This window comes from Tyto alba, unplaced genomic scaffold (genome assembly GCF_018691265.1).
Source record: "Tyto alba isolate M040663 unplaced genomic scaffold, T.alba_DEE_v4.0 Super-Scaffold_40, whole genome shotgun sequence".
Lineage (NCBI taxonomy): Eukaryota > Metazoa > Chordata > Aves > Strigiformes > Tytonidae > Tyto > Tyto alba.
The window spans coordinates 25,145,376-25,171,907 of record NW_024881316.1 but is presented as its reverse complement, the minus strand read 5'-3'; the positions used below and the strand labels follow the sequence as shown (position 1 = coordinate 25,171,907).

At 41.4% G+C, this 26,532-nt stretch overlaps 1 protein-coding gene across 8 annotated transcripts; it reads right to left on the bottom strand.

The window, feature by feature from the left end:
- Positions 1-85: 85 nt before the first annotated feature.
- CILK1 (ciliogenesis associated kinase 1) lies at positions 86-26,392 on the bottom strand. Of its 8 annotated transcripts, none has more exons than XM_033009953.2 (15): positions 26,118-26,392; positions 25,854-25,944; positions 20,691-20,949; positions 18,761-18,815; positions 17,134-17,255; positions 15,121-15,200; positions 12,595-12,727; positions 11,988-12,159; positions 11,258-11,425; positions 8,856-9,152; positions 7,575-7,762; positions 6,775-6,926; positions 6,065-6,193; positions 4,173-4,286; positions 86-3,706 (listed from the first exon to the last, which is right to left on the bottom strand). In XM_033009953.2, exons 3-15 carry the CDS (start codon positions 20,789-20,791, stop codon positions 3,552-3,554), a joined length of 1,866 nt encoding a protein of 621 aa, XP_032865844.2. In that variant the 5' UTR covers positions 20,792-20,949; positions 25,854-25,944; positions 26,118-26,392; the 3' UTR covers positions 86-3,551. The 8 variants fall into 8 exon arrangements, with proteins under 8 accessions (XP_032865844.2, XP_032865846.2, XP_032865843.2 ...); XM_033009955.2 differs by having other exon boundaries at positions 20,691-20,870; XM_033009952.2 differs by having other exon boundaries at positions 26,132-26,392.
- Between the last annotated feature and the right edge of the window lie 140 nt (positions 26,393-26,532).

Below are 26,532 nucleotides of genomic sequence, written 5' to 3'. Positions count from 1 at the left end.
CCACAAGTACACAAACAAAAGCCAAACTAAAGTGCTTTTATTAAAATAAAACTGAATAAAAGATCCAGACTCAATTCAGTCAATATTTCTTCAAGACTAACTTTATTCTGGGCAGGAGACTTGACACTGAAGGAATGAAACAAACAAACATTTGTAACGTTTTTGAACAAAAGCACTGAATAAACAAGAACCGTTATTTCTTTACTCGCTCTGACAGTTCCACCCTCTCCTTCCATGTAAGTTCAAAAATGTTCTTTCAATACACGCTTTCTTCCTCACATTATGGAACATCTTACTCATACCAACAGCCTTATTAGCTACAGAAATACCAGGGAAGTAGGTTTTTGCTAACCTCATGGCACTTACCCAACACTTTAACAAAAATTTGGATTTCAGAGGTGAATGAGTCCACTACTAGGCTCCTTTATTTCCAACGGTCGTTATTACAAGTTATACATAAGCCTGAGAAAATGTAAACAGTAGAATTCTAAAAACATTTTGCATAAAGATGCTGCTAAATATTAAAACACATAGTAGTAGGTTATGTATAATAAATTCTCAGATATGCTGCTTGGCCAGATTTCAGTATAATAAAGACCTACATCTTTTCCATATCTGTATTGCACACTGAGACAGCACAGGAAAAATATATAGCTCAGTCAACTCAGTCCTTACTCAGAAAGAACTTTCCCAACTTCAGTAGGAACTTGCTTAAGTAATGGCTACAAGTGCCACCATTATACTTAGCTCATTTTCCGTTCCACTAAGTTAAATTTAGCAGAAGTGATTCTGAGTATCAAGATTATTAGCTTTTTTTCCAAAATAGAAGATTTAAATCTGGGGAAGGAGGAGATACGTCAAAAAAGATACTACTTCCTTCTCTAATCTTTTTGCTAGACTGACCAAATCCTGAAAGCTATAGTCAAGAAAACTACTGCAGGGCTGATAAAGGCTCTGAGATTGCAGGCCAGGTTCAGATTCATCCTCTACTGAACATGTCAAGTAGTCCCCATCCTTAGTGGAGGGACCCAGGTGTCTCCAGAGGGCTACTAAGTTCTCAGGTGAGCCAAATTTCTCTTGAGATGATTCTCACTCACCACTGGTTTAGAGTCAGCTTGCAGCAAAGGAGCTCGTGCTTATGTGCCTGAGATTAGGTAGGATGAATCCAAGCCCCAGCAGCCTCGTCTTGTGACTTGTTTGTCTCCTGCTTCCACTAGTAGGAATTAAGCATATGGAACAGACCAGTCAAATTGTCTACTTAGGTTCAGGGTGTTCCCTCGAGACCGATTACTCAGTGATAAAATAAATTAAATGATATCTAGACATAAATACAGATATTTATTTCCACCAAGAGAAACAACTATCTTTCCAGTTCTAACACAAATATACACACTTCCCTTTCCACTTACCCAAAGACACCATCAGTGTGTGCTTCAGAAATCAAATGGCCGCTTTAGTTTACTGCTGTGCACTGGCATCGCTGCTTTGGAAGCAGTTAAGTAAGGTTTGGAGTTAGTAATTGCTATGAACACATAAGAGTAGCTGGACACATAGCATCTCCTTGGCAGGTGTAAGTCTTACATGCATACTTTTTTTTTAATGCATAGACCCTTTGGCTCCCTTTTTGTCTTGTACTGTTTCACTGTGGACTGAGTCCATAAAAGCAAAGAGTGACCAGTGCTCCTCACGGTTCCCCCTGCAGCACTGAGCCAGCAGCCTACTCTAGGGTACAGTCTCTCCTCAGAGTCCCACACGTTCTCCACGGGACATACTGGGAAGGCCAGCATGCGTTACCAGTCTCCAGTCTCTAACGGGTGCGCCTTCTGGAGTACCAGCACATCCCACAGAGGATCTCAGCGACACGCTAGCCACGCAGCTCCTTCGAAACAGCCAGATGCCAAGAGCCATACCTGCTCTGATCCCTCCAGACTGGATTTAAGTGTCATAAATACACTACTTGCCCGATCTGTTCATAAACTGAGCTCAGAAAGGCGAGCATTTCTGTACACTTCTGCAGGAAGATGCATCTTCACAGCACACTTCAGCTTTGCTGGTGCTGTTCCAAAACGCAACTACCAGAGATGTTCTCCCACAGCACTGGACTGTTTTATCTTCCTTCTGTGTGCAGGAACAGCCGAATGCTGACTGGGATCTAAATGAATCTTTTGCTGGTGGCTGGACTCTGGCCACTCCTTTCCAGTGCAGAATTAAACCACACTGTGGGGCTATTTTCTCTTCTCTATTACCTGATAACTATTTTCTCTTATAAACTGAGTTAAACTGCTTTTCAAAGAGTTGTATCTGTTTCTGTGAAATCAACCAAAATTTTAGAATGTTTTTTTTAACAAGACCAGGTAAAGTCCCATTTTTCCCAGTAGAGACTGGGGGCCTAATTTACAGGAGCTGACATATTCTTCACATTGTAAGTGAAGATGTATTGAAGCGAAGAAGAACTGAAATAAGCTCAAACGGAGTCATTTCTTCTGGATTTTTTTTTTTCCAAAAGTGATTTAAAACAGCTGTGAAAATTAAGTCAGCTGCATAGATATTGTTTCCTTAAACTCTGCTGGCATATCATTAATACTTTGTTTCTCTGAAACCAGCTTTGTAATTGTTAATACTGTCCTAAAGATGTCTTCAGATCTTATTTTCCCAACAACAAAAAAAGAAACAGAATTTGATTCTTCTCCCTAGAAATCATTAGAACATTTAAATAAATTTAACAGAGGTAGGTCCACATTCTATTTCATAGTGAACAACTCCAAGAAGCAGCTTTGAAGCAGGACAAACAGCGCTGTCAGAAAACAGATCTGCAGAACAGTATTCACCCTTCATCAAACAAGACGATTCCCCAGATTTGGTAAAAGCAAAAGAATGGAGCTGGAAAGCTGGACAGCAGTCCAACGAAAACCTTTTAAAGGCAAAAATAAGTTAAAAAAAAAAAAAAAAGCCTCCTACTGACTTTCAGCAGTCTCTCAGTGACTGCAAAGGAGAGTTCAGACTGTCAGTCACTCACTCCTTTGATGTCAGTAGAAAGCAGAGGAGTGTAGGTCAACAGGAGCGTGGCATCAAGATGTGGTATCACTGAAATTATACAGCCTCATTTGGCACATAAACTTCAGAAAACGTCTAATGAATGCCCCTTTTTCAGTACTTCTCTTCCACTGCAATATTGCACCACTTTGTTTTTTTAACCCACTTCTATAAAAAAGTTGAATCTAATAAAGGGAAAGTTAAATTTTTAAAAAGTCTATTATAAAAATTTATCATATAAAAATGCCAAACTTCCTAAGCCATATATACAAAATGTATCAGGTTTATGAAAATAACTGGACCCAATTTTATAACAAAACAATTTTATACAAAAAGGTACAAGATTGCATTCAAATTAATACAAATAAAAGTAAAAAAAAAAAACAACTTCAAAATGTCTCATTCATAGAAGATCTGTTTCTTTTAAATTTACAGGTATAGAAAACAGTATCAAATTGTCTCATGTTAGCCATGGTTTCACGGGAAATACGCACTGGTTCAGAGAGCATTTCCACATGTCACCGGTGAGCGCCGTACTTTGCAGACCAGTCAACACGCCCGTGGATCGGCTGAGCCGGTGGTGGGAGAGGCATTAACCTTGGTGTGCTTTTTGTAGGTGAATTGAACGGTGGCTGCCCAAGATGGGGTCTTACTGACTTCAGAGAAGCATAATCTGAGGGACAAAAGAAAATGCCATGAGACAGAGGTTCAGTGAGTAGCTGTCTGCACTAAACAGAAACTGGATGCAGGTCCAGATCCTTATTTCTTCAGGAAACAAGCCTCCTTTTTTAATAGAATTTGCTGATGTAAAACAATGGTAAATCCAATCCCTAAAACCTTATCAGACAAGGAGTATTTATATAACTGATTTGACAAGTGTGAATTCTGTGCCAGCTCTCACACCAACCTCTAGGACCCACTGAAGTATGCTGTGGATAAAACCACGTTATTTCATAAACAAAGCAAAAATAAACCAAATCCTTCTCCATATGAAGTTCTGCAAGGTTATAAACTGTAGTTCCAGTCAGTCAAGTATTTACCAATAAAGTAAAGCAAAGGTAAGTAGTTCAGTGCTGCATATATACAGCATTACCAGTGCAATGAGCAAGGCACCAAGACAACTTGGGTACTATACTTACTAGAAGATGGATCCCCGACTGGTGCTAACTGAACCCTCTGCCCAGCAGAGCCTACTTCCTTCTTCAGAAACGAAGGGATATAACCACTGGTTAGACCGTTTGATCCTAGAGGCCCTGAAAGAAATGGCAAGGAACGTTTGAGCTCACCACAGTGGATCGCCCATACTATCAACAGATGACAAAGGTGAGCCCTGATGGGTCATATTCAAGATCAAGCCTAGTCACGGGCTGATGAAAACCAGAACTTAACTGAAGACACTAGAAATCCACAGATCCTATATATACCTGCATTCAGGAGACTGTCGGGATCAGACTGCACTAAAGATGAATGGAAAACAGATACAAATCATACTCTTAGAAGGGCAATTTCTTCTTCTCCCCGGCATCTCAGCTTTTTCAAGGTTTCTCAAAGCTTTCAAAACATAGTATTTCAGTTGGAATTATTCTGTTTGACTTTCAGCAACTGGATCCTATGAATACACTCATTCTTGATTCCATGCAGTGAGTCTGGGGCTCTGATGCTACACAAAGCTCCTACTGGCTTCAATAAGAACTTAACAGTAACAACTTAATAAATTGGGACAGATTCATGTTCCAAATCTGGAAACTCAGCCACAAAACTTGTCCCTAAGATGAGCAAGAACAGATCTGACTGACCTGTAGGATAAGCCATAGATATTGAAACAAAAATAGATATAAATAAGACAGTTTAAAGCCATAGAGCAGAGGGACACTAAATGAGTTAGCATGCACAGATCAGATCCATCACAAATATGCCTATAACGTACTAAAGCAGTAACACAGCGGCAAAGCATATTGTGGGAAGTGACGGTAATAAGGGAAAAAGGGAAAAATCTAATGATATCCTATGCAGCTACAAAAGAAGCAAAACACCTGTAGAAGAGCCAGGAAGGAGACATGTGCTACATATATAAAGATTCTCATGTAGTTTAGATATTCACAGCATCCTCCCATCTCGAACCTTTAAAGAACAATTTTCTGATTAAATTATTTCCAAAATTTTATATTTTTTATTTTTTAAAACGGAGTTTCTGGAGGCCCAAAATGTTTCTTTGGGACCAGATTCAACAGACATTTTCTCAAGAAACATTTTCATAACAACACATGCAAAACAAGTACTGCACTGCAGAATTGTAACATCACATGAAAACCTGAAGCCAAGAAAGATTTAGAGAGGAAATACATAGATACAATCTAGAAACATCAACATGTTTAAGTATATCTGGTAAAATCTAATGTAAAAAAAATCTATAAATTAATTACTTCAGATCAAATAATAGGGATTAAATACCTGAAATACCCCCAAAACCTGAAGAAGGAAAATGAAAGAGATTTGCTTTTTGCCTGATTTTTTTAAAGTTACAATCATTTAACTATTTTAAACTGTATCAATTAAAAGACATGATGATAGATGACAGATGTTATTTGCTTTATTCACATAACAAGAGTGGTGTGTAAGGCTAGTTCAATTTAGACCAGCTTCCTCCTCTGTGAGTCATTTATGCACCAGCTGAGCTAAAATAATTTGGAAATCTGAAAATATGACTTACAAAAAACTGATGAGGGAAACTGAAGGCAAGATGAAGCATTTCAGGTCGAACAGACCTAAGCTGTCCAACCTGCTACACACGTGGTACTTCAAACTGGACTTCTGGGGATTCATAAGAAGAAATTACTGTGTTTCAGTTTAAAGTAGTCTACAGTTCCAAGGAACAGTGCTCATAACTGATTTTGACAGGAAGAACAGACACAGTAACAAATATCTTTGGAGTTGACAATGTATTAGAAATGAGTGACCCCAAAATACAGCTGTCTGGAATGACAGAGACATCACCTACTGTCTTTTCTGAGTGTTAAGCACAGCTTCTTACCTGAATTCATCTTGTTAATACTTCCTCCCAAAGCAGAAGCTTTCCCAGGCAAACTGGAACTGGGCCAGGGATTAGACGGAACAGACTCTTTGTTCGAAGCGGAGACTACGCTATGCCTTGTGCATACTCCTATTGAAAAATGGAAAAATGACCACACTGAAATCTCTGCTGTTACACAGGCTTGCACTCATTCTATCTGATGCACAACCTCTGAGCGGATGCCCAGTTCAGTAAACTTAACCAAAAGCTTTTCCCTCTTAACACGCTACACCAAAGCATATTCCCACTATCAGTTAGCTTCTGTTGTTCGTAGTATTCATTCTGTCTGATTTACTGATCTGAGTTACCTGAGGTAAACATAGGGCACTTTCTTTTCCAGCCTAGAAGACCAGTCTTATTCCTCTCAGGGGAAGAGGGAATAGCTTGGCACATTAACACTTTCTATCATACTCTGAAGTATAAAAGAGTATCCAGCAGGAGGAAGTGCCATCAACAATCCTGTCCCCTTATTGTAAGCAGGATTTATCTCAGCTGCTAGAACGCAGTTTCTATCATGACTGTCTATATTAGCAAAGCTCTTGCTCTCCCCATTTTCTTTAAGCAGTAGCCCCCCTCCACAGGCTGAAAGGATAAAGCCTAATGAACCAATGACTATTTCACACTGCTGTTGGAATTACGGGAAGAAAAGGAAATAAGTATTTTTTACTAACCAGGTAGATACCTAGAATGCCTCAAGTAGTGTTGCTTTGCTGCAGAAACCCGCAATGTGGGAGTGTCCTGCCGTGGAAAGGTCACATGGGAAGGTGCACTGCTGCCAGAGCCTACAGCATCCGAAGGCTTCAGGTCCAAAATGCTTTCAAATCTATAACCCAAGAATTGCTACACTTAGTCCAATTCTTACAGCATATGTTTATCCACAGTTGGCCTTCTCATCTCCATCCCATCTCCAGGAATCATCTCCTCATACTATGTTTGCTACAGCATAAACACACAGACAACAGGGAATATTTTCAGCCTGAAAACATACAAGTGCCCCCGAAAAATCAGATTTGCACTTCTAGTTCCCTTACATATTGCTTTTAAAGTTTGTATAAATCGCTCGGGCGGTTTTTCTCTACTGTGTATGATCCATGGAAACTGCAGCTTAGAGTCACCCAAACCAGTTTATGTATGTGAAATATGTCAAAATGGTTCATATATGAAATATAAAGTATGTATTCAAAGATTAACTTGGAAAGACTTAAGCAAAGTATCATTTTCAGTAGGGAAAAATTAACAATTGTAGAGAAGGGTGCACTGTCCATCAAAAAACGTGTTGCAGTTCAAAAGTCAGCATTCAACATGCAGCCAAGGCAAAGCAGGAGAGAGACAAGCTGCATGTCCCTCACCAGCCTGGATATATGTTTTTAGATCCACAGAAATCCTGAAGAGCAACGTTATGAAAAAAGAGGGGAAGCCTACAGAAATAAGACCTTTAAATAGTACATGGACATAAAAGAAACCAACTTACCTACAAAGAGTTTCATCACTCTGCCTCTTCTTGGTTTTCAAGTCCATCCTTGTGACAGAAGATACAAAATCAAGGTCTTCCAAGTCATCCCAATCTTCAGAACTCTTCACTGTTCTAGCAAGATGTCCCCATCTTCGCCTAGTTTTTGGTTTAAGTTCACCATTTATATTTTCAGTTCCAGATGTTTTCTGTTATAAAGATTGAAAAGAAACAACCCCACACATTTACACCATAAACCTGGTGAAAGGAACAAAGAGGACTTTTTTTTTTCCTGTCTCAAAAAGTAATAGTGGTAGCAGAGCTGCAACAACAGAATTCTAATCTTTCATTAAATGTGCTGAGAACACAACCTGTAGCCTGTAGACATTAATACCTATCTTCTGCATTTCATTGTAATAAAGTATCTTGCACTGACAGAAGAGTACATTTCTAAGGTCTCAATTCCAATTCTATTTATATTTCACTACACACCTCTCAAACAATTAGCTCCCGCTCCATTTTTATTTCTTGGCCTATCTTGGGAGTACAAAACTGCACGCATGTTTATGTTTCCATAAGCCTGTGCCTAGACATTTAAAAATCCATTTTTCTTGGAGGACAGCATAGGTACAAATTTGTGACTCTTCAGCCATTTAAGCTCATCAGTACATTTAAACCTTGTGCAACTCTGTACAGGGCCAGTACAGACCCTACTTAAGACTAATCAATCTCTTTGCAGCAGCATTCACACTGTCTGCTCTCATCATCTATCTTACGAATCCAGTCTCCTTATATAACCAACAGAAATGGTAAGTTCTTATGCTGAAAGAAGAATCTGTTGTTTTCTGTGGCCAGTATAGAAGCCCAAAGGGATTATTATTCCCAGTCACACAAATTGGATGCCTTAAACAGATAGGCAATAGTCCCACTACCCCTCATTTCAGTACTATTTAGCTTAATACTTTTATCTCTGGCATCAATCCCATTAATATTCTGATCACCATACATCCTTTTTATTTGTATGAAATCACAGTGCCATCCTTTAAGTGGTGCTTTACAATAAAGTGAATAATAAAATGTCTTTGAAATGAGAAATCAAGTTGCTTGTTTTACAGCAATTGCATTTAGATTTCAACAGTAACTCGCAGTTTTTAGCAGAAAGTTGTAACTACTCTTTATTCCCATTTCCTGTCCTTTTAATAAAGTATAAGAACCTTGAAAAAGAACAAGAAAAAGAAACACAATTAAGGAAAAACCAGGCAGTATATCAGGAAGTGTATCTTATGCTAGATGGACCTTTACCTGCTGAGGAACCTTATTGTGAATTGCAGGCAGAAGAACCTGGTTAGACTTGTCCTCCTGTAAGTAGTTACTGTGCTCAGCCCCAGAGTTGTCTGTCTTATATGGGTACACCAAGTGCTGAGAAGACTGGCTTTGTTGAAAAGGCCTTGACGAAATGCGGGTGTGAGGTTTCGGAGGGGGTTGTGCTGGAGGGACAGGCTTCATATGCAGAGACGATTTATTATGCAGTTCCTTTTGTCTCCCCAGTTCCTGAACAGCCAGGGTATGCCCAACGTGGAAGTACGGATATCGAAGTGCCTAAAACATAATGAAGATGTTAGGATCCAACTCAGGAGACCAAAGTTTTTAACGTACCCTAGCCCTATTTAATTTCCTTCTTTCTGGGGTGGGAAACAGAAGACCCATCTCTCAACACTAGATTCTAGTGAGCACAACCCACTTCAGAATAATGCTGCAATGGTAGAAAAGTTTCAAGAGATACCAAGTTATCAAATCTTCTGTGGGCTTGGACAAAAAGAAAAGAATCTGCAAAAGTAAGATACTTAACCAGGGATACAGCATGTTTCATTATGTGCTGTCTCGTCCTGTGTGTGTGTGCAAGTGCACGTGCAAACACATGCACAACTGTCATCACAGATTCAGCCATCAAGACGTGAATGACCTCAGAGACATCCCATCCCTTCCACTCTCTAGTTCCAACACTGAATCAAGTGAAAGAAATCTTTTGAAAATTAGCCTCTCTCTTTTTTGGAAGACGCATTGGTAAAAATATCTTTCTCCTGCCTTACAAGTTATTAAGGAGTGTTGTCAGTAAAGGCAATTCATCTCTGCCCATCCTCCTGTTTCAGGTATACTCATCTTCCCTTCCCAAAGACCTCTCACTGCAAAATGCTTCTAAAAGCTTGGATTCCTCACCATATTTGTACCTTACTGTAAAACATTTGTTCATGGCTCTTAATACCAAGTTGTAGTCAGTATTTTTTCCTTTTCATTACCTTTGAGAGTTCTTAATCTTAAGAGTGCTGAGACTGCCCTGCAAACTGCCTTGTATAAGATAGCTTTATCCAGGCAACGCTGGGCTGGATGACCAGACAGTGAGGGGAACTGAACGCTGGCTGAATGGCCAGGCCCAGAGGGTGGTGATCAGTGGAACAAAGTCTGGTTGGAGGCCAGCAGGTATCGGTGCATCTCAGAGGTCAATACTGGGACAAATACTGTTCAACATCTCCATTAATGACATCTATGGTGGTGCAGAGTGCACCCTCAGCAAGTTTGCTGGTGACACAAAACTGGAAGGAGTGGCTGACACACCAGAAGGTTGTGCTGCCATCCAGAGGGACCTCAACCGGGTGAAGAAACGGGCTGACAGGAACTTCATGAAGCTCAACAAGGAAAAGTGAAAAGTTCTACATCTTGGGAGAACAACTCCATGCATCAGTACATGCTGAAGGCCACTCAGCTGGAAATCAGCTTTGCAGAAAAGGACCTCATAGACACCAAGCTGAACATGAGCTACCAGTATGCCCTTGCTGCAAATAAGGTTAATGGTATCCTGGGCTGTATGAGCAGGAGTGTTGTCAGCAGGTCAAGGGTGGTGATCTTTCCCCTCTGCTCAGCACTGGTGAGGCCACACCTGGAGCACTGTCTCCAGTTTTGGGCTCCTGGCAGAAGAGAGATGGGTATAATGGAGAGAGTCCAGCAAAAGGCTATGAAGTTGATTAAAGGACCAGAACATCTCACATATGAGGGAAGACAAGAGAGCTGGGACTGTTCAGCCTGGAAGAGATAATGTTCAGGGGGATTTTATCAAAGTATGTGAATACCCGAAGGGAAGGTGTAAAGAAGATGGAGCAAGGCTCTCTTCAGTGGTGCCCAGTGAAAAGGCCAAAGGCAATAGGCACAGACTGAAACACAGGAGGTTTCCTCCAAACATCAGGAAACTTTTTTACTGTGAGGGTGACTGAGCACTGGCACATGTTGCCTAAGGCAGGAGGGTTGGACCAGATGACCTCCAGAGGTCCCTCCCAACCTCAACCATTCCGTGATTCTGTGGCACACATCAGCAGCAATGAAAGAATGGCATCACAGCCTTCAGCCATACATCCTACCTTCACCCTGCTGATACTCACAGTGACTGGATCATAGTTAATCCAGGTGTACCTCCACACACTGCAGTCACACACTAGATCACTGAGCACACCCCCCATGCAGCTCATGTTGCATGCAAAAGACTGATTACTCCCTTTTAATCACCCCCCCCCCCTTTGTTTTGAAAAGTGATCTTGGCTTCTGTTCTTCTCCCTTCTAAGAACTGCACCCCTGAAATGACTGTTTATACAAGGTGGCTTGCAGTGCAAGGAAGAGTCATTATCAGATGTGAGAAAAAGAATACAAAACCAAACCTGACTAGCCGTTGGCCGCTTTTTGGGGTCCCATTGCAGCATGTCTCTCATGAGCTGCACCGCTTCACTGCTAGCATTAGGTATGAGGGTTTTTAAGTTGTTAGGTATACACTGAGGCCACCGAAAATTCATGGAGGCTGAAAGTTGGTAACCTTCAGGCCAGTCGTTCTGAAAGAATGAGATTTCCAATCAAAGAAAGTTCAGCTGTAAAATATCATAGTGCCAAAGTACACTAGCATATATCCTCCTATCAGTAACAGACTGACTGCATCCAGCTTACTCTAGACTATATTAAAGATTGCACTAGAAATTTTCACCTCAAACCTCTGGTGAGAGGTAAGTCTTGTTTTACATCCAACCACATCAAAGGCACAGATGGAATCAGAAGACAGGAGCCTTACCATGATTCTAATTTCTAGCCTCTTAAACCATCAGTTTATACACAATAAGCAAGAGAAAATGCAACTTCTGCCTAATTAAATTACAGTCTAATGACCTTGCTTGCTGTTCGGGGGTCTATTTCTCCTCTTCTAAATGTCAGGTTTTATAGCATAATTACATAATGCTTATTTCACAGAAAGGAAGTTTTCATTTAGCTTACTAGATCCAAGATCAACACCATACAATAGTAGCAAGTGTGAAAATTGATTATTTTTATGCTTACTGCTATTGTGCCATTCTGTATTGTAGAACATCTCTAGTATTACTGCAGTGTGGAATGTCACTTTACCTTCTTTGGCGTCCCCAAGACTTGGCAAATTTTGAATATAGTATCAATTTCACTGGCACCTGGGAAGAGAGGCCTCAGTGTATAAACTTCTGCCATTATACAACCAACAGCCCAAATATCTATGGGAGAACTATAGCTGGTAGATCTCAGAAGGACTTCAGGAGCCCTGTACCTGTAAGAAAACAAAACAAAACAAAAAATCCCACCAATCAACACAATTCGAACAGGCATACATGAAACCATTCAGTTCTTCATTCTTTGCTGTTAAGAGCAAACATCCCTTAAAAAGCTCCTATCCTCTCCTATCCTACACATAAGACTTCATTTTTTTTCTAGAATGAAGAATGAAAACGTACATAAGCTCTTGTAAGCTCCCTTATGTCTTCCTGACATGCAACAATCGCATCAAGTCCCACCTGCTTTATCAGCCTCTCCCTTTTTTCCTGTCTTGCTGCCATCTTGCACCAACTGAAGCTTTTCAAATTATTCCAAGCTTAAATAAAAGTTTCATAAAAAGGAGGTATCAAAAGTGGTGTCACATTCAGCACAAATTTAATACTTCTTTAAAGGCTTGATTCACACAACGTAGGCGAATACTAGCACTTACCATCTTGTGGATACATAATCAGTGTAAGGAGGTCTAGATCGGATTTCTCGGGCTAAGCCAAAGTCTGCTATTTTCACAAGTTCTGGTCCCATGCAAAGCAGGTTTTCAGGTTTCAAGTCTCTGTGAAAGAACCCTAAAATTCAAATGAAATATTGATGTGCATTGCAATGCCACCTCCAACTGCAGCCTTTATTTTCCACCTGGATAGTTTTGCCTCAGTTCTTACTGCTGAAGCCTGAATAGCACAATGCAGAGTTCAAAGTCTTACGTGATCAACTGAGCTAGTCAGTACAATGGTTGTTCAGTCAGACTGTGACAATTCAGAGCATTCAGTCAGATAGCTCCCTTTCAAGTGACACTTCTTTAACATAAAAATATTGACATCATTTCAGTGTTAGTTTCATACCAATTGTATTGGAAACTGTGCAACGAAGACATGAAAGGCGTTACTTCAGAAGTTCTTCTAAACATAATACAAATTAAAACATGAGGTAATTTTTATGCACTTTAAAACGTCTTTTTTAAATCTGAGAACAAAATAATCTGCAAGAACTCAGTTACCCATTGCCCTGTCAGACAGAGGATCTCAGCATATTTTTCTAGTGCTCTCTGCATTCAGCAAAACTTTATCACAAATGAGCATTTGGCAAGAGTTCTTTCAATACAAATGAGAGAAGAGGGCTAATATTACCGACTACTGCCTCTGAAATTTACTTCCACCTCTAGTTTGGAAAACTCGTCCTTCTGCTTCTTTCTTGCAGGCATCCGAGACCCCTGATTTCTATATACAGCTCCCTCTGTATAGAGGGCCCTCTACCTTACTAGAGCTCTATGACCTCCTTTTCAGAGACATTCCAACACGCTTATTTTTTTCCATGTCCTTGAATATGGTCTCACAGAGAACAGAATAAACATTCACATAGAACGTGTCTACATTGTCCAGTATAATTATATTAACTTTTGTTTGTTAGATTAATGTGTAACAGCATTGAAGACACAGTACTGTAAATTTCTACCAACCAGATTACATCCTTCCTAGAGATATTAAGTAGGTATTTTGGTGCCAGCTTGAACTTCTGTCTCTTTATAGAGGGTACCAGACAGAGCAATCAAAGTTCTTTTCAGCATTTAGTACAATCACTTCCGTATTTTGCTGCACAGATGTGCGATGCACCCACAGAATGCTTCTGAGGCAATTTATTTCATGGCAAATTTATAAAAAGAGCAATTGATTGTGTATTCAAACATAAAAAGATGCTTAGAGTTTGGATGGACAGAGAACATAAAAGGTTTACTTGGCAAGTGTTCCTATGCTATACAGGACTAGAATAGAGAAATAGAAGAGAGGGAAAAAACATTAACGTGATTTTTCCAAATCTGTTGCAGAAAGAATTTTGGGACACCCAGTCTTACACTGTGAGACACAAGACTATCAAGACCATCCTGTCAGGCTTGCCATGAATTTCCAGATCTTTGTAACCACAGACTTGCAACATCTTGGCAGAAGATTCAGTCTAGTGTGTAGCAGGTCAATGAACAAGACAGTTTTGACACAAAATTCTTCATTCTTTATAGCCATAGTAAGTTAAATAACAATTAAAGGTATTATGAAAGGTTGTGATTCACTTGACAATTTCTTTTAAAAAGGTGGCTTAGATTTTTGGAAATAAATCCTGTTATTTTTCTAGTTTTAAATATTCTGTGTCTCACTGGAACAGACTGGAATTTCTAGTTTGGTTTCAGACGAGTATTCAAGCCCCATCAGAATAAAGAATAAAGCCATTATCTTGAAAATGCTTTGCAAAACAAAGTTAAATGTGTTCTTCAAATGAACTGAAATGGTGGGTCCTGCAAGCCTTTCAGTCCTAGGACTTTGGCCGCTGACGTTAGTTCTCTTCTGATAACCCTGAGACCTGATCAACAACATACACCACAGTGTATTTAGCAGGCAGAATTGCAGAGGGCAGCAAAACATGGTGAGGAAGTTATCATTAAAATAAGTAACTTTTTTTATGATTTAAGTGGTTCTTGTTACTACTGGCTGGCACACCAGCTTTAGCTTTTATCATTATTGTAAAGATTAGTTGAAAGCCCTTGCAATGAAAGCTGTTTGTCACTCAGACTTTATTACTTTAAGTGTATCTTACAGGGAAGGTGCATTTTATTCAGGTATCTGTGTGTACCTTGAGAGAAGAGTAACTTTTGCTTTATTCTCAATCTCAGGGGACCTCTAAATCTACCAAGAAATGGGCCCATTAACATCAGATGAGTTTTAGAAAGTGGTCAGCTGCCAGTTTGAGAAAGTAGAAATCTACAGAAAAGGAACTGAGGAAACCTCCAGACTAAAATACCAGGTAACTATAAAATATGGATATTTTCAGTAATCTGAATCTCTCACGTAGTGCCATTCTTTTGATAGTCACTTCACTAACTTTAGTAATGTAGTTGTTAGTGTACTCTTTGAAAATCTTACATAGACACTATCTTGCTCTAATTCAAAATGTTTCCTGCTAAAACATAACTTACCATGCTTATGGATAAACGCAAGCCCTTGCAGGATCTGATACATAATATTCCTAACTGTCGACTCAGGGAACAGTCTGTTCCTGTGGGATAAAAGGGAAGATACAAATATTATTAAGCTCACACATTAGCTTATGCTATCTAATGAACCAAAGACAAAAGGTAACAATGACAATAAAACTGCTAGATATATTTTAAGCACTGTCATGTAGGTTTTTTCTTCAAAAAACTTTACACAGTATTTGCAGAGCTGCCATATCACATGATACTAAGATTATGTGGCATCATGTTAAGATTATGTGGGACAGTGAATTACAAAAGGTGAAAAAAATAAAAGAAAAAGAGAATTGGTGAAACTGAACAAACCTTAACATGTACAAGTCATGAGGTACGATCCCCAAGACAGCAAGGGTTCACATTAATTTAGTGCTTTTCATGAACAGTTTCTTCTGGCCTCTCTTCTAGAGCATATACAAGGCATATTCTTGACCTTCCCTTATTATTTAACAACTGATGTGCTACTTCTTTCTCTTCTGATATCTGAAAAAACAGTCTCATTTGCTACCACTGAAAACAAGAGGCTCTTCTTATAATATTCAGGCAACATCAGCCATGGCAGGAATTTTAATGATAGCCCCCTTACCAAGAGAGGATTCTGATCAAACAGCTCTGCACCAACTGCCTCTGAGAACGCCAAAACACAGTTGGGGTGGAAATCAGTGACAATTTTATTCAAAAAAAGCTGAACGGTGAATGAAGAAGATGGCTTGGGCCTTATTCAACTTCCTGAACCTGATTCCTCTCAAAAAAACTGACCAACACCTATTTCAGAAAAGCTATTGGAGTCAGCTTTCCATACTTGCTTATTCTTTTAATTACAGCAGAAAGAGAGTCATATTGCCTCTACAATCCCTTCCAGTAAGACTAAGACTTAAGTAAATAAATCACATTCTTAAAAGTTTGATTTATACAGTATCTAATCAGTCCAAGGCCTAGCTAAACCATAGAGAATATGATGTGCAGCACACTTTTACGGACATCTGCCCTTATTGTTTTTGTAAGGAGGTAGGATATATCAAGCATTTCTAAGAAATTCATAAAGATAATTGGTTTGTATGTTATGCACTTGAACCATTTTCTCAAAATTCATCATTTCATATAATTAAAAATCAGCATCCATATATATGTGCCCAATTTAAAGTTGTTCTATGCCTGTGCATGCATAAGTATTTTTTTGCTTAAGAAGGTATTTTATGCAGTATTCACAGAGATCTGTTATAACAATAACCTTACTTTGTTAAATCAAGTAAGATTACTGTCATCTCCCAGGCTGATTTTATGGTCCATAGAGAGAAAATGGCCTCCTCGGAGAGCAATTCAAAACAGGGAGCTATTTTGCTCCAAATTATCCTCTGAAGGATGCTATCATGGCCCAAGGGATAAAAATAAGAGTTCACTCATGCTCCAGCAAATATCAAAAAGCTAGATTGTATTGAGAATACTGACAAATAAAACAGGCAGTCTTTGGACTTGTCAGTTCAAATTGCAAGGAAAAAAAAGTTCCTAGAAGCAATCCAGAATCTGATCCCTCATGACTACCATTTCGACCACTTGTTATTTATTCATTTATCTGAGGAAGCCATAACAGAAGAGCTGGTGATACCACTCCCTAATAGAAAAAGCATTGCTGGTTGCAGTACTTACCTAGAAATCTAAAGTTCTAGGTTCAATGACTCCTCAGCGTGAAGGCTGTTAAAAGTCCACAGTTCCTAACTCTCAAGAGAGTGCCCTAATCTGCCAGGCTAATCTGCAAAAAGACACTGGAAACTCCCACTAAACTGCCTGGGATATGCTCAGAGGTGACAGCCACAGCTCCTACTGCAGCACACAGCTTTAAGCCATAGTGATCTAAGCCTAAACAAATGATCCAAAGTCCTTTGAAAAGTAACAGGGGTGTTAAAAGTACATTATGCAAGTAATTAATTTATATCAGGAACGGGTGATGCTGTTACATACCTTTCTTTCATTAACTGATAGAGATTTTCCTTCATGTATTCAAACACGAAATACAGATGATCATTTTCCCTGATAACTTCTTTCAGCTTTACTATATTTGCATGGTTCAATTTCTTCAAAGACTAGAAACAGAAAACACAAACAGGATTTTACAAGGATCTTACTCCAACGAAAAATAAAAAAAAACTATTCACTGATGCAGAAGACTTGGCTTCAAAAACTCTTAAATATTTTAAATAATCAGACAGCTCTAAGAATGAAGACCAGATATCTCCAGGTATTACCAGATCTATATACAGCATATGTATCAATTTAATGCACCAGTCATTCAAAAGCCAGCTATCTGGCATCACAGTAAGCACCAAAACAATCTCATTTTCTCCTTGAGTAACTTCCTACTGGCAGAATTCACACTCTTTCTTGTACTTGCACTGGCAATAGTCAGGCTAGACTCAGGACTAAATGTAACCCTGGGAACTCTTCCCTGGTATTGTGGATTAACCCTGGTGGGCAGCTGAGCTCGTTCACCCCCTCCAGTGGGATACAGGAGAGAATCAGAAGGGCAGAAAGTGAGAAAACTCATGGGTTGAGACAAAAACAGGTTAAAGCTAAAGCAAAAGCTGCACAGGCAAGCAAAGTCAAATAAGGAATTCGTTCACTGCTTCCCATCACCAGGCAGGTGTTCAGCCATCTCCAGGAAAGCAGGGATTCATCACACCTAACAGTTACTTGGGAAAACAAATGCTGTAATTCTGAATGTCCCCCCCTTCCTCCTTCTTCTCCAGCTTTTATTGCTGAGCACAATGTCATATGGGACTTCCCTTTGGTCAGTTGGGGTCAGCTGTCCTGGCTGTGTCCCCTCCCAGCCTCTGGCCCAGCCTCAGCCTACTCACTGGCAGGGAAGTGTGAAAAACAGAGGCGGCTTGAGGCTGTGCAAGCACTGCTCAGCAATAACTAAAACACTCTGGGTTATCAAAACTGTTTTGGTCACAAATCTAAAACATTGACCCATACAAGTAGCTGTGAAGAAAATTAACTCTATCCCAGACAAAAATCAGCATACTGGGGTCCTACTTCTCCCTTTTTAGATTTTCAGTGTACTTTACATTCATTCAAAAGTGACCTACGTTTTCTGTATGTTTGTTACAGTGATAGCAAGGACTAGAAATTAAGGGAGGTCGTTAGAACATACCCCTAAAGCTTTGTTGATGTCAGAATTTCATGCTAAATGTCTGCCCCCAGACCAACTATCCAGAAACAACTGCCTGTACAAAGGTTACTGCTGTGCAAAAGGCATGTGTTCTCAAGCTCTGAAAAACAAACACCCATCAATTCCAGGTTTTGGTGATAGGAAAGCTCTCTCACTCAGACACCACTCACAGCGAGGAGGAAGCAGCTCTCTACAACCAAATGATTTTTTGTATGACTACAGAACCTTAACAAGAATTTTTGTGAGACTACAGACACCCCATTCAAATGCAGAGCCAGGAAACAGAACTGTAATGCCATATGTCGCAGCTCATGTTGGGGGGAGTTTTTGATAAAAAGGATGGAAAGAATTTAATGTTACTCCGAAGTCCAACAGGGATCGTCTAATCTGAAGTCAACCATTGAATGAAACAAGTACCTTAACCTCTCGAAGGTTCATGCATTCCTCCCAGGAATAAAACTTTCTCTTCATTCTACAATAGTAGAGGGGAAAAAAACGATTAATACGTGGTCAACATCAGCTGCTCTTAGATCCGTAAGTGTCATTATATCTGAACAATTCAGTTCTTCCATCCAAATATAAGGTGTTATCTCCTTTGTCAAAAAACTTTACATCTCTAGACAAGGTAAACTCTAATAGCATTTAGAAGCATTACTATTACACAGGATTTCCTCTTTTTATATATATATGTATCTATATATATATCTTGCTGCAAAAATTTCAGAGCCTTCAAGTCAGAGCATTCTATTTTTCTTTCCAGTATACAGTGTGGTGGAGTAGAGTCCAACTGTAAAAAGAACAAGGGTTATGACAGTTATGAACAACTCAGACTAAGTTTTGAAACAAATCTAATGAAGACCAAACTAAATCACTTCACTGGGTCTCCAATTTTATCATATTCCTCTTGCTACTCTTCCCTATATTTTGATTTCTCTGTAATTTCAATACCCTTCCCCTCTACATTGCGTTTCTTAATTTTCCAGTGTCTACTGCTCCCCATGTTTCTCCCTTGCAAGTTGCATCTATCATGCAAACTGCTTTCCTTTGAAGTTTATAAACAACTCTGCTCTAACAGAATAAAACTTCATGGCAGATGTTTTTTCCCAAGCCAGAATATAACACTGAACACAGTATTTGTGTGTAACTATGGCCCTATTTGTTCATATGCAATTTGGTTATGATGCAGTTCTTTCACACATAACCCTGTGCTTTAGGACCAACAGGATGAAGGTTCACATGTACACATACACACACACAAAGAGCACAGATTAAATCTACAAAAAATACCCAACTGCTTGGAGTCTGGATTTCAGAGGGAAGTTAGGCACCCTTTGAAGATCTGAGTTCTTTGTCAGACTTTAATAATAATTCAGTATTACTTATTATTGTACTAAGTTTCCAGTTTGAAATTAACTCTTATAATAGTTTAAAAACTACAAGCCCTTCATTTTATGAAGGGGTCTGGATTATTTTTTTTGTTTAAGCAGTGGTTTTGCAGTTGTGGTCAGCCATCAAGCCATTTCTATTCTTAATAACTGACTGGCATTAATGTGTAAGCTAAGAAAGTACCATCTTTTGGTTTGTTCTGAAATTTTTGAGTGTCTAACATGTTGCAAAATGAAAAATCAAAGCTGCCTCTGACAAGGTTTGATACAAGAAAAATACCCTTAGCACAGAGGATTTAGAAAGTTGCTAAAGCCAGCTATTGACTGTTCATACAAAACAGCATTGTACTGAAAGTTCTTTTGACAAGTATGTCCCTGGGTCATGGTCAGTATTTCAGGAAGGTGCCTGCAATGCTTTACAGCTGTCTCTCACCACAACTAGGACTAGGAAGCCATTTACAAACTGAGGTCACTGATGAAGTGGCAGAGAAAATCAAGCAGATTTCTCAAGGAATTTTCAGAAACTCTTAAGCTGAAAAGACCGATATGTAATAGCACATAAAGATATAGATAATGGACAAAGAGATCCATTGTGTTAACTATCATGGCGGTATTTATATTTTGCTTGAAATCAGACCATAAGGTGTATGTGCCTTGTAATCAGCAGGGAAGGGGCTGCAGATTCCAAAGCAGCATTGCAGAATACCCTAAATAACAGACATAATACACGTTTGAGTGCACGTAGTAGCAGAGCACTGTTAGAATAAGCCTACATATCTCACCCTCTTTATCTTCTGCTGGGGCTCTGGAGGATACAAGGAACTTGAACTGCCCCAATACAACTCCAAATACAAATGTCGCGTAGAACATGAAGCACTCAAACCAGCATGGCTGGGTGACGCAGACCATAGAATGGAAAAACCTGGACCATCCATTGTTAAGTAACAAGTGAAAATACTTACTTTTTAATGGCTATTAGCTCTCCAGATTCAATGCTTCTCCCTAGGAGAACAGAGCCGTAGGTCCCATCACCAAGCTGTCTGATTGTTGTGTACCTATTCATGATGAGGATACTTTAGCTGCAAGCGCATTTCAGTCCTTAGTGTTTCTTGTGTTTCTTCTCCGAGTGTAACCAGTTCTTTCTGTGGCAGCATAAATATAGAGCACTCAGGACAGTGTGAACAGTTGCAGGAATCATGTTTTCAAGACTTAGCCTTTGGTCTGAAAGCACAGAACATAATTTGTTTGATTTCTGTACCCTTCTGAGATTGATTGTTTGAAGAATCTACTCTCCTCCCAGAGATATTCCTTGTGAGCTATACATAAACACTTGTCTTGGTCTCTCACCAGAAAGGGCCAGCCTGTATCTGGACCTAACTGGGTATGTTCCCCAAATCCACTCTTACGCTAAAGCTAGAGGTACTTTAGAGCAGGCTTGCAGGCAGCCCTAATAGGAGAAAGAATTACTAAAAGCAGAGGGTAAAAGTCTCATAGCTTGGAGAAAATAGATTGCTCTCAGAAAAATGAAGCACTACAGTAAGATAGGATGGAATCTGTTCTAGTCAAATTATCAGACATGTAAGTCACAATCTCTCAAGTCATACTGCCATCAGTTAAACCAATTTCCTGACTTTCCGTAAGGTCCTATGCCAGAGATATGCTAAAGATATAGCCAAGTGTATTCCCTTAAACAGTCTTCAGAAGAAGAATACTATATTAATGTCAGATAAGATCAAATGTATTTCACTACAGTATGCATGAATCAGTCTCTAGAAGTAGCAGGTACATCAGTTCATCTATCCGACCTTTTGTCCTGACACTGCACAAACAACAGGGTGCTAGATAAAAAAACAAAAAAGTTATTATTCCCTCATTTAATCTAACTGTTGCTAGACTTCAGTTTAGAACAAATGTGATCTATTCTACATAAATTAACCTGCATTGAGGGTTTGATCCCTGCATTCTCTTTTTCTCCAGCTCTAAGAGGACAGTAATATTCTGGTATAAAAAATAGCTGGTGACTTTTGCCTTCTATAACCTGCATTAAACTACATTTCCACAATTCTTTTTTTTTTTTTTTTTGTAGCAGCCTTAAATCTTACATCTCCATCTTGCCTTATTTCACAAAGCCAAATTATGATTTTAAAAGTAATGGGATTATGTTGCTTGAACTCTGAACTGACATCAGTGCAGAGCCACAATCGTGTAGATGCAAGATGCTGTGAAGGTCCTCTGGTTTTCAGTCTTCTAAGCCTATTAGTTCCACAAAGATGGATGCAGAAACAAATAAAAATGAGGAAATATGATGTTAATACACCTTTTGACGATTTTATACACCATGTATGAAAAAGAAACAGCACATCTCTAACACTATCTTAGACACTGGGTACTGTCTCAAACAGGCAGGAAGAATTGTCCCCTAGCAGTACCTGTTTCTCTCCACACACTACTACACAGAACCATGACTGAGCACATTAAAGTGAAGACCTAATCCCACTTTTTGTACTGCTTGCCAAGGAGCACGGAGCCTGTCCATAAGAATGGCACTTTGGAGCACCAGTTTCTTTTTGGTTTTGGTTTTGTTTTTTCTTCAGGCTGTGCACCTGCATAGCATAAAGCCATGTTAGGGCAACATTCTGCACCCAAGTTAAAAAGCTTTGGTTACTCCAGCTGGTCAACAACTGGATGGCAACTCAGAAGCCTCAGCTCCCAGGCCTTTATCTAGATCCTCGGTAAAAATTTCAAACAACAACAAAGCCTTGCATGGTCTCCTAGTCCAAAAACGTAGTATTTATTAGTATCCAAACAAAGAATTTTATACGATAACTTAAATTCAAAACAGATGGGATTTGTGGATTTTTTAGTACATATTCCCCTAATGACAGAGTTCTGAAATTGTAATCACAACAGATGCAATAGCCTACAATTCACAGACCATTATGCTGCCCCTAGTTTATCATTCACATATCCCTTCCCAGGGAACTGTGACTGCAGAGTGGAGGAGCATTTCTGCATCATGTTTAATAACCACAGCAAACCATAAGATGCATAACTGCTAGCACATGACACTGCTACTTATAATCAGCAATGGCTCTCATAACTAGATCGCTTGTCTGATGTCTCTTGAATAGATGAAGTGGCAAACGTAACTGCTTATTCCTTACTGGGGATACTAATTTAAGCCCCTCTCCTTTCCACAGACATCAATTTTCACAAAACTTGTAAGAAATTATCTTTGTGATTCCAGATCTGCTGTTGAACCAAAACAGACAAGTTAACTGAAATATTTTTGAGGCATAAAGGGGAGGCAAAGAACCTAGTAAGGAAATAAGTCAGAAAATACAGATTTCAGTATGGAATGCATGTTAAAAAACGTATCAGGATGAACAGAAGTTAACATGGCTCCTATGGGAGCACAAATACACCTGTACAAAAAGCCACTAAGCAAAACCAAAATAAAGTCTTTGGTTAATTAAAACAGTACAATTTCTTGATGAATTTAAAACAGATTTTAAAGAACAACTTCACTATTACTTTGCAAGATTTGTGTTCTGTCCTTATCATCTTCTGCTATCTCTCACCTTCAACTGTGGGAATACACTAAACCTTAGCCTGCAAACTGTTTCACCTAAGTATCCCCACTGAAATCAGTGAAAAGAGCACGTGTCTCTGACAAGCAGTTTGCAGAGCTACATGTCCGATCTAGTCTAGATTCTAGTCTAGAACTACAATCTAGGCAAATTTACATCATTAGAGGATGTAAACAGAAACTGAAAAACTGTCTTTGAGTAAAAGAATGTGTTGATTCTAAATAGAAAAAAGTAAAGGCCTTATTTTCATCATATTGTATCACCATGTTTCGATTCTACCTCACTTGTATTTTTTTTTCCAGATATCAACCAGCAAAGCCCCTTTACAAGCAAGCCTAATGTAATGGATCAAGACTATCTTCTGACTCTAAGTGTAACTCATACTTACTATTTTGCTTATGTACGCTTTAAGGTAAGTACCTGCTCCCGTTCGAAGGGCTGCAGCACTGAGAACTGAAAGTGAAACTGGCTCACTCTCTGCCAAAGCTGAGAAACGCAAGCAGCAGACAATCAGCAAGCGCCTTTTAAAATTTGTTCTGTGCTTTGGTAGTAACCTGAAGGTGTTACTAGTGGGATGCACAGAGAAAGGCGTGGTTTAACGCCGCGGGTTTCAATCGATGCTGCCCCAGCAGCTGCTCTTTATGCTCGTTAGCAAAGGCTCCGGGGGCGCGCCGCGACCTGCAACCCAAGGCAGGAGCATCGGGAGGGCCCGGGGCGGCGACCCACCGCGCGCGCCTGCCCGCCACGACACGCGGGGTCGCGGCGCCCTCCCGGCCTTCACGCCCAGGCGGTGAGCGGTTCCAGCCGCGGCGCCGGCACACGCGAGGAACCCCGCTCCCCTCACTCGTCGCGCTAAAACACTGCTCCCACCCCCCGGCCCAGGGCTCCCCGCGGCGTGGGCGGGCGGGAGCGGCTCCCGGGGCGGCCATCACCGCGCCCAGCGGTACTCACGGCCTTCGGCTTTTCCCTCCGGCGGCCGCCGCGCCAGAGGCCGCTAATGGCGGCGCTGCGGCCGAGCCGCCCCCGGCGGCCGCCACCGCGGCCCCTCGGCGCAGCCGCCGCCGCCCCGGACGAGCTGCGGCCCCGGGCCGCGCCCCCGGCCCCGGGCGGGCTCCCCGCAGGGGGATAACGCCCCACGACAGCGACCGAGCGGGCCGCTAGGCCGGGGCCCCGCTCCCCTCCCCTCCGGCCGGCCGGTCCCCCGGCGGGGGACCCGGTCCTCCGGGCAGGGTTTAAGGGTTTCCCCCCAAAAGCGGGCGGCTGTCAGGGGGAAGAGGCAAGGGGACAGCCGGGCAGCACAGCACCGCTGCTGCCAGAGAAGGGACTGTGGCTGAGCTGGGCTGTAACGTAATTAAAAATAATAAAAACTCCTCAATAAATGGCCTCTCTCGCATCCCTGAGAAGAGTTTAAATAACAAAACTGGTTTAAATAACAAAACTGGAATGCAGAAATACCCAGTGGTGAATGCCCAGCAAGAATATCGACGTTTTAACTGCAGCCCAGAGGGACTGAGCCTTCCTCACTTGAGCACCAGAAGCTCTCCCCAGCTCTAGCGGGGTCAGGTTATGACACACAGGGTGTGCAGGAACTGGGAAATGAGGAACAAAAAAATTGGGCTCAAGCAGTTGATCATCAGATCCAACTGCAATAATGATTCGACAAATCCTAGCTTATTATTATACTTCTTCATTTAGGTTTTAGAAGTAAAGCACTGAGTTACTTCCTGATGCTTGCAAGCCTCAGGGGATGTTATGTCAGTGAATTCTACAGTGAAATACACTTATTTGACAAGACATTAATTCGTTAAAAGAGGTGTGAAGGAACTCCAAAAATCCCTGGATGCCTCAACCCCCCCATATCTAAGGAGGCTGGTCTTTGGAACATTTACATTTCTTAAAAAAAGAATAATAAGAGAATTAAATTCCCTCCTCGGGACATGCATGACTCTCAGTGAAGCCAGAGGGAGCAGCGCACACTTAGTCAGAAGAGACTGATGCTTTAAGCCATCCCTATTCTATCTCACATGCATAAACACTTATTAGTACGCAGCCCAGTGACAGCTGTAGTACTCTGGTTTTCTGTTGCTACAGGCAGGGCTTCATTGCCTCCAGAAGAGACACACACGCAGGCAGGAGAAAAGCGTGGCAGCTTTGACTCCAACCCCAAACAAGCAGTAGCATTAAAAATAACCAGAGGTATCCATGATAAACATCTCAAAACCTCGGCGGCACTGCTGTTACCTCAGCTATTCACACAGGGCCCACCAGTGCGCCACGCCGGCACCCGGAGGCTTCCCCCAGCCCTCCCACCCCCACCGCCCAGCCAGGGAGCGGCACCCCATCCGTCAGACAGCCCCCTCGCCGCCCACGCTCCACGCTCCCCGCTCCACAGAGCGGCCCTACAGCCATCGGGATTTGAAACCCACCACTGGTGCCAGTTCCCGCAGCCCCTGCATCCCCTCCGGCCACAGCCGCCTTCCCCACGGGCTGCTCCTGCTGCCCGAGCCTCAGCCCTTCTCCAGAACAGACACGTACCTCCTTTCGCTCCTAAAAAACATTCCGGGCGGTAGATATGGGTAAGGGTTCACAGGTCACCCATATGCGTGGTTTTCTTCTGGAAAACAGACTGTAATACAGTTGTAAAAAATGGTTTTAGTCCTACTTTATGAGGTATACAGACAGTATACATACAGAGAGTCATATAATGACTGTTCACGGAGCTGAGGAGGCACAGTACAAGGGACCACGAGATTCACATGATCTCAACTACATTATTATCTATACAGCTGCGGTACTAACCGCTCCTTTGTTACCCGGTTTTGAATCTGTCTGCAACGAGGCCCCGGTCTGACCACGGTCGCAGCGGAAATGGCGGCTCCCACACCGAGCCCCGCTCCTGCTGACACCGGGCCGAGGGGCCGCACCGAGGGGGCGGGAGGCCGTCCCGGGGGCCCGGACATGGCCGCCTTTCCCCGGCTCCCGCACCCGAACCGGCAGCGGAGAGCCGGGCCGGGCTTCAAGCGCGGCAGCGGAGGCCGGACGCAACGGCAAACCCTGCGGGGCGGCGAGGCCATCTGCTGGGCGGGCCGCCCGGGGGGGGGTGGGGGACTACACTTCCCGGCAGCCTCCGCTCCGCCGCCGGGCAGGACGGGCCCGGGGGGCGCAGCCGGCGCGGCCGCAGCCCACGGGAGTGTCGGCCGGGGACTACGCTTCC

What these genes read in the sequence shown, in the direction of transcription:
- CILK1 (XM_033009953.2), bottom strand. Translation starts at nt 20,791, where the DNA reads ATGAATAGGTACACAACAATCAGACAGCTTGGTGATGGGACCTACGGC. An exon ending in ACAATAAGGTTCCTCAGCAG is followed by an intron (nt 7,763 to 8,855) that starts GTAAAGGTCCAT and finishes TCTTTATAACAG; the next exon opens with AAAACATCTGGAACTGAAAA. An exon ending in GCATTCTAGGTATCTACCTG is followed by an intron (nt 6,194 to 6,774) that starts GTTAGTAAAAAA and finishes ATTTTTCAATAG; the next exon opens with GAGTATGCACAAGGCATAGC.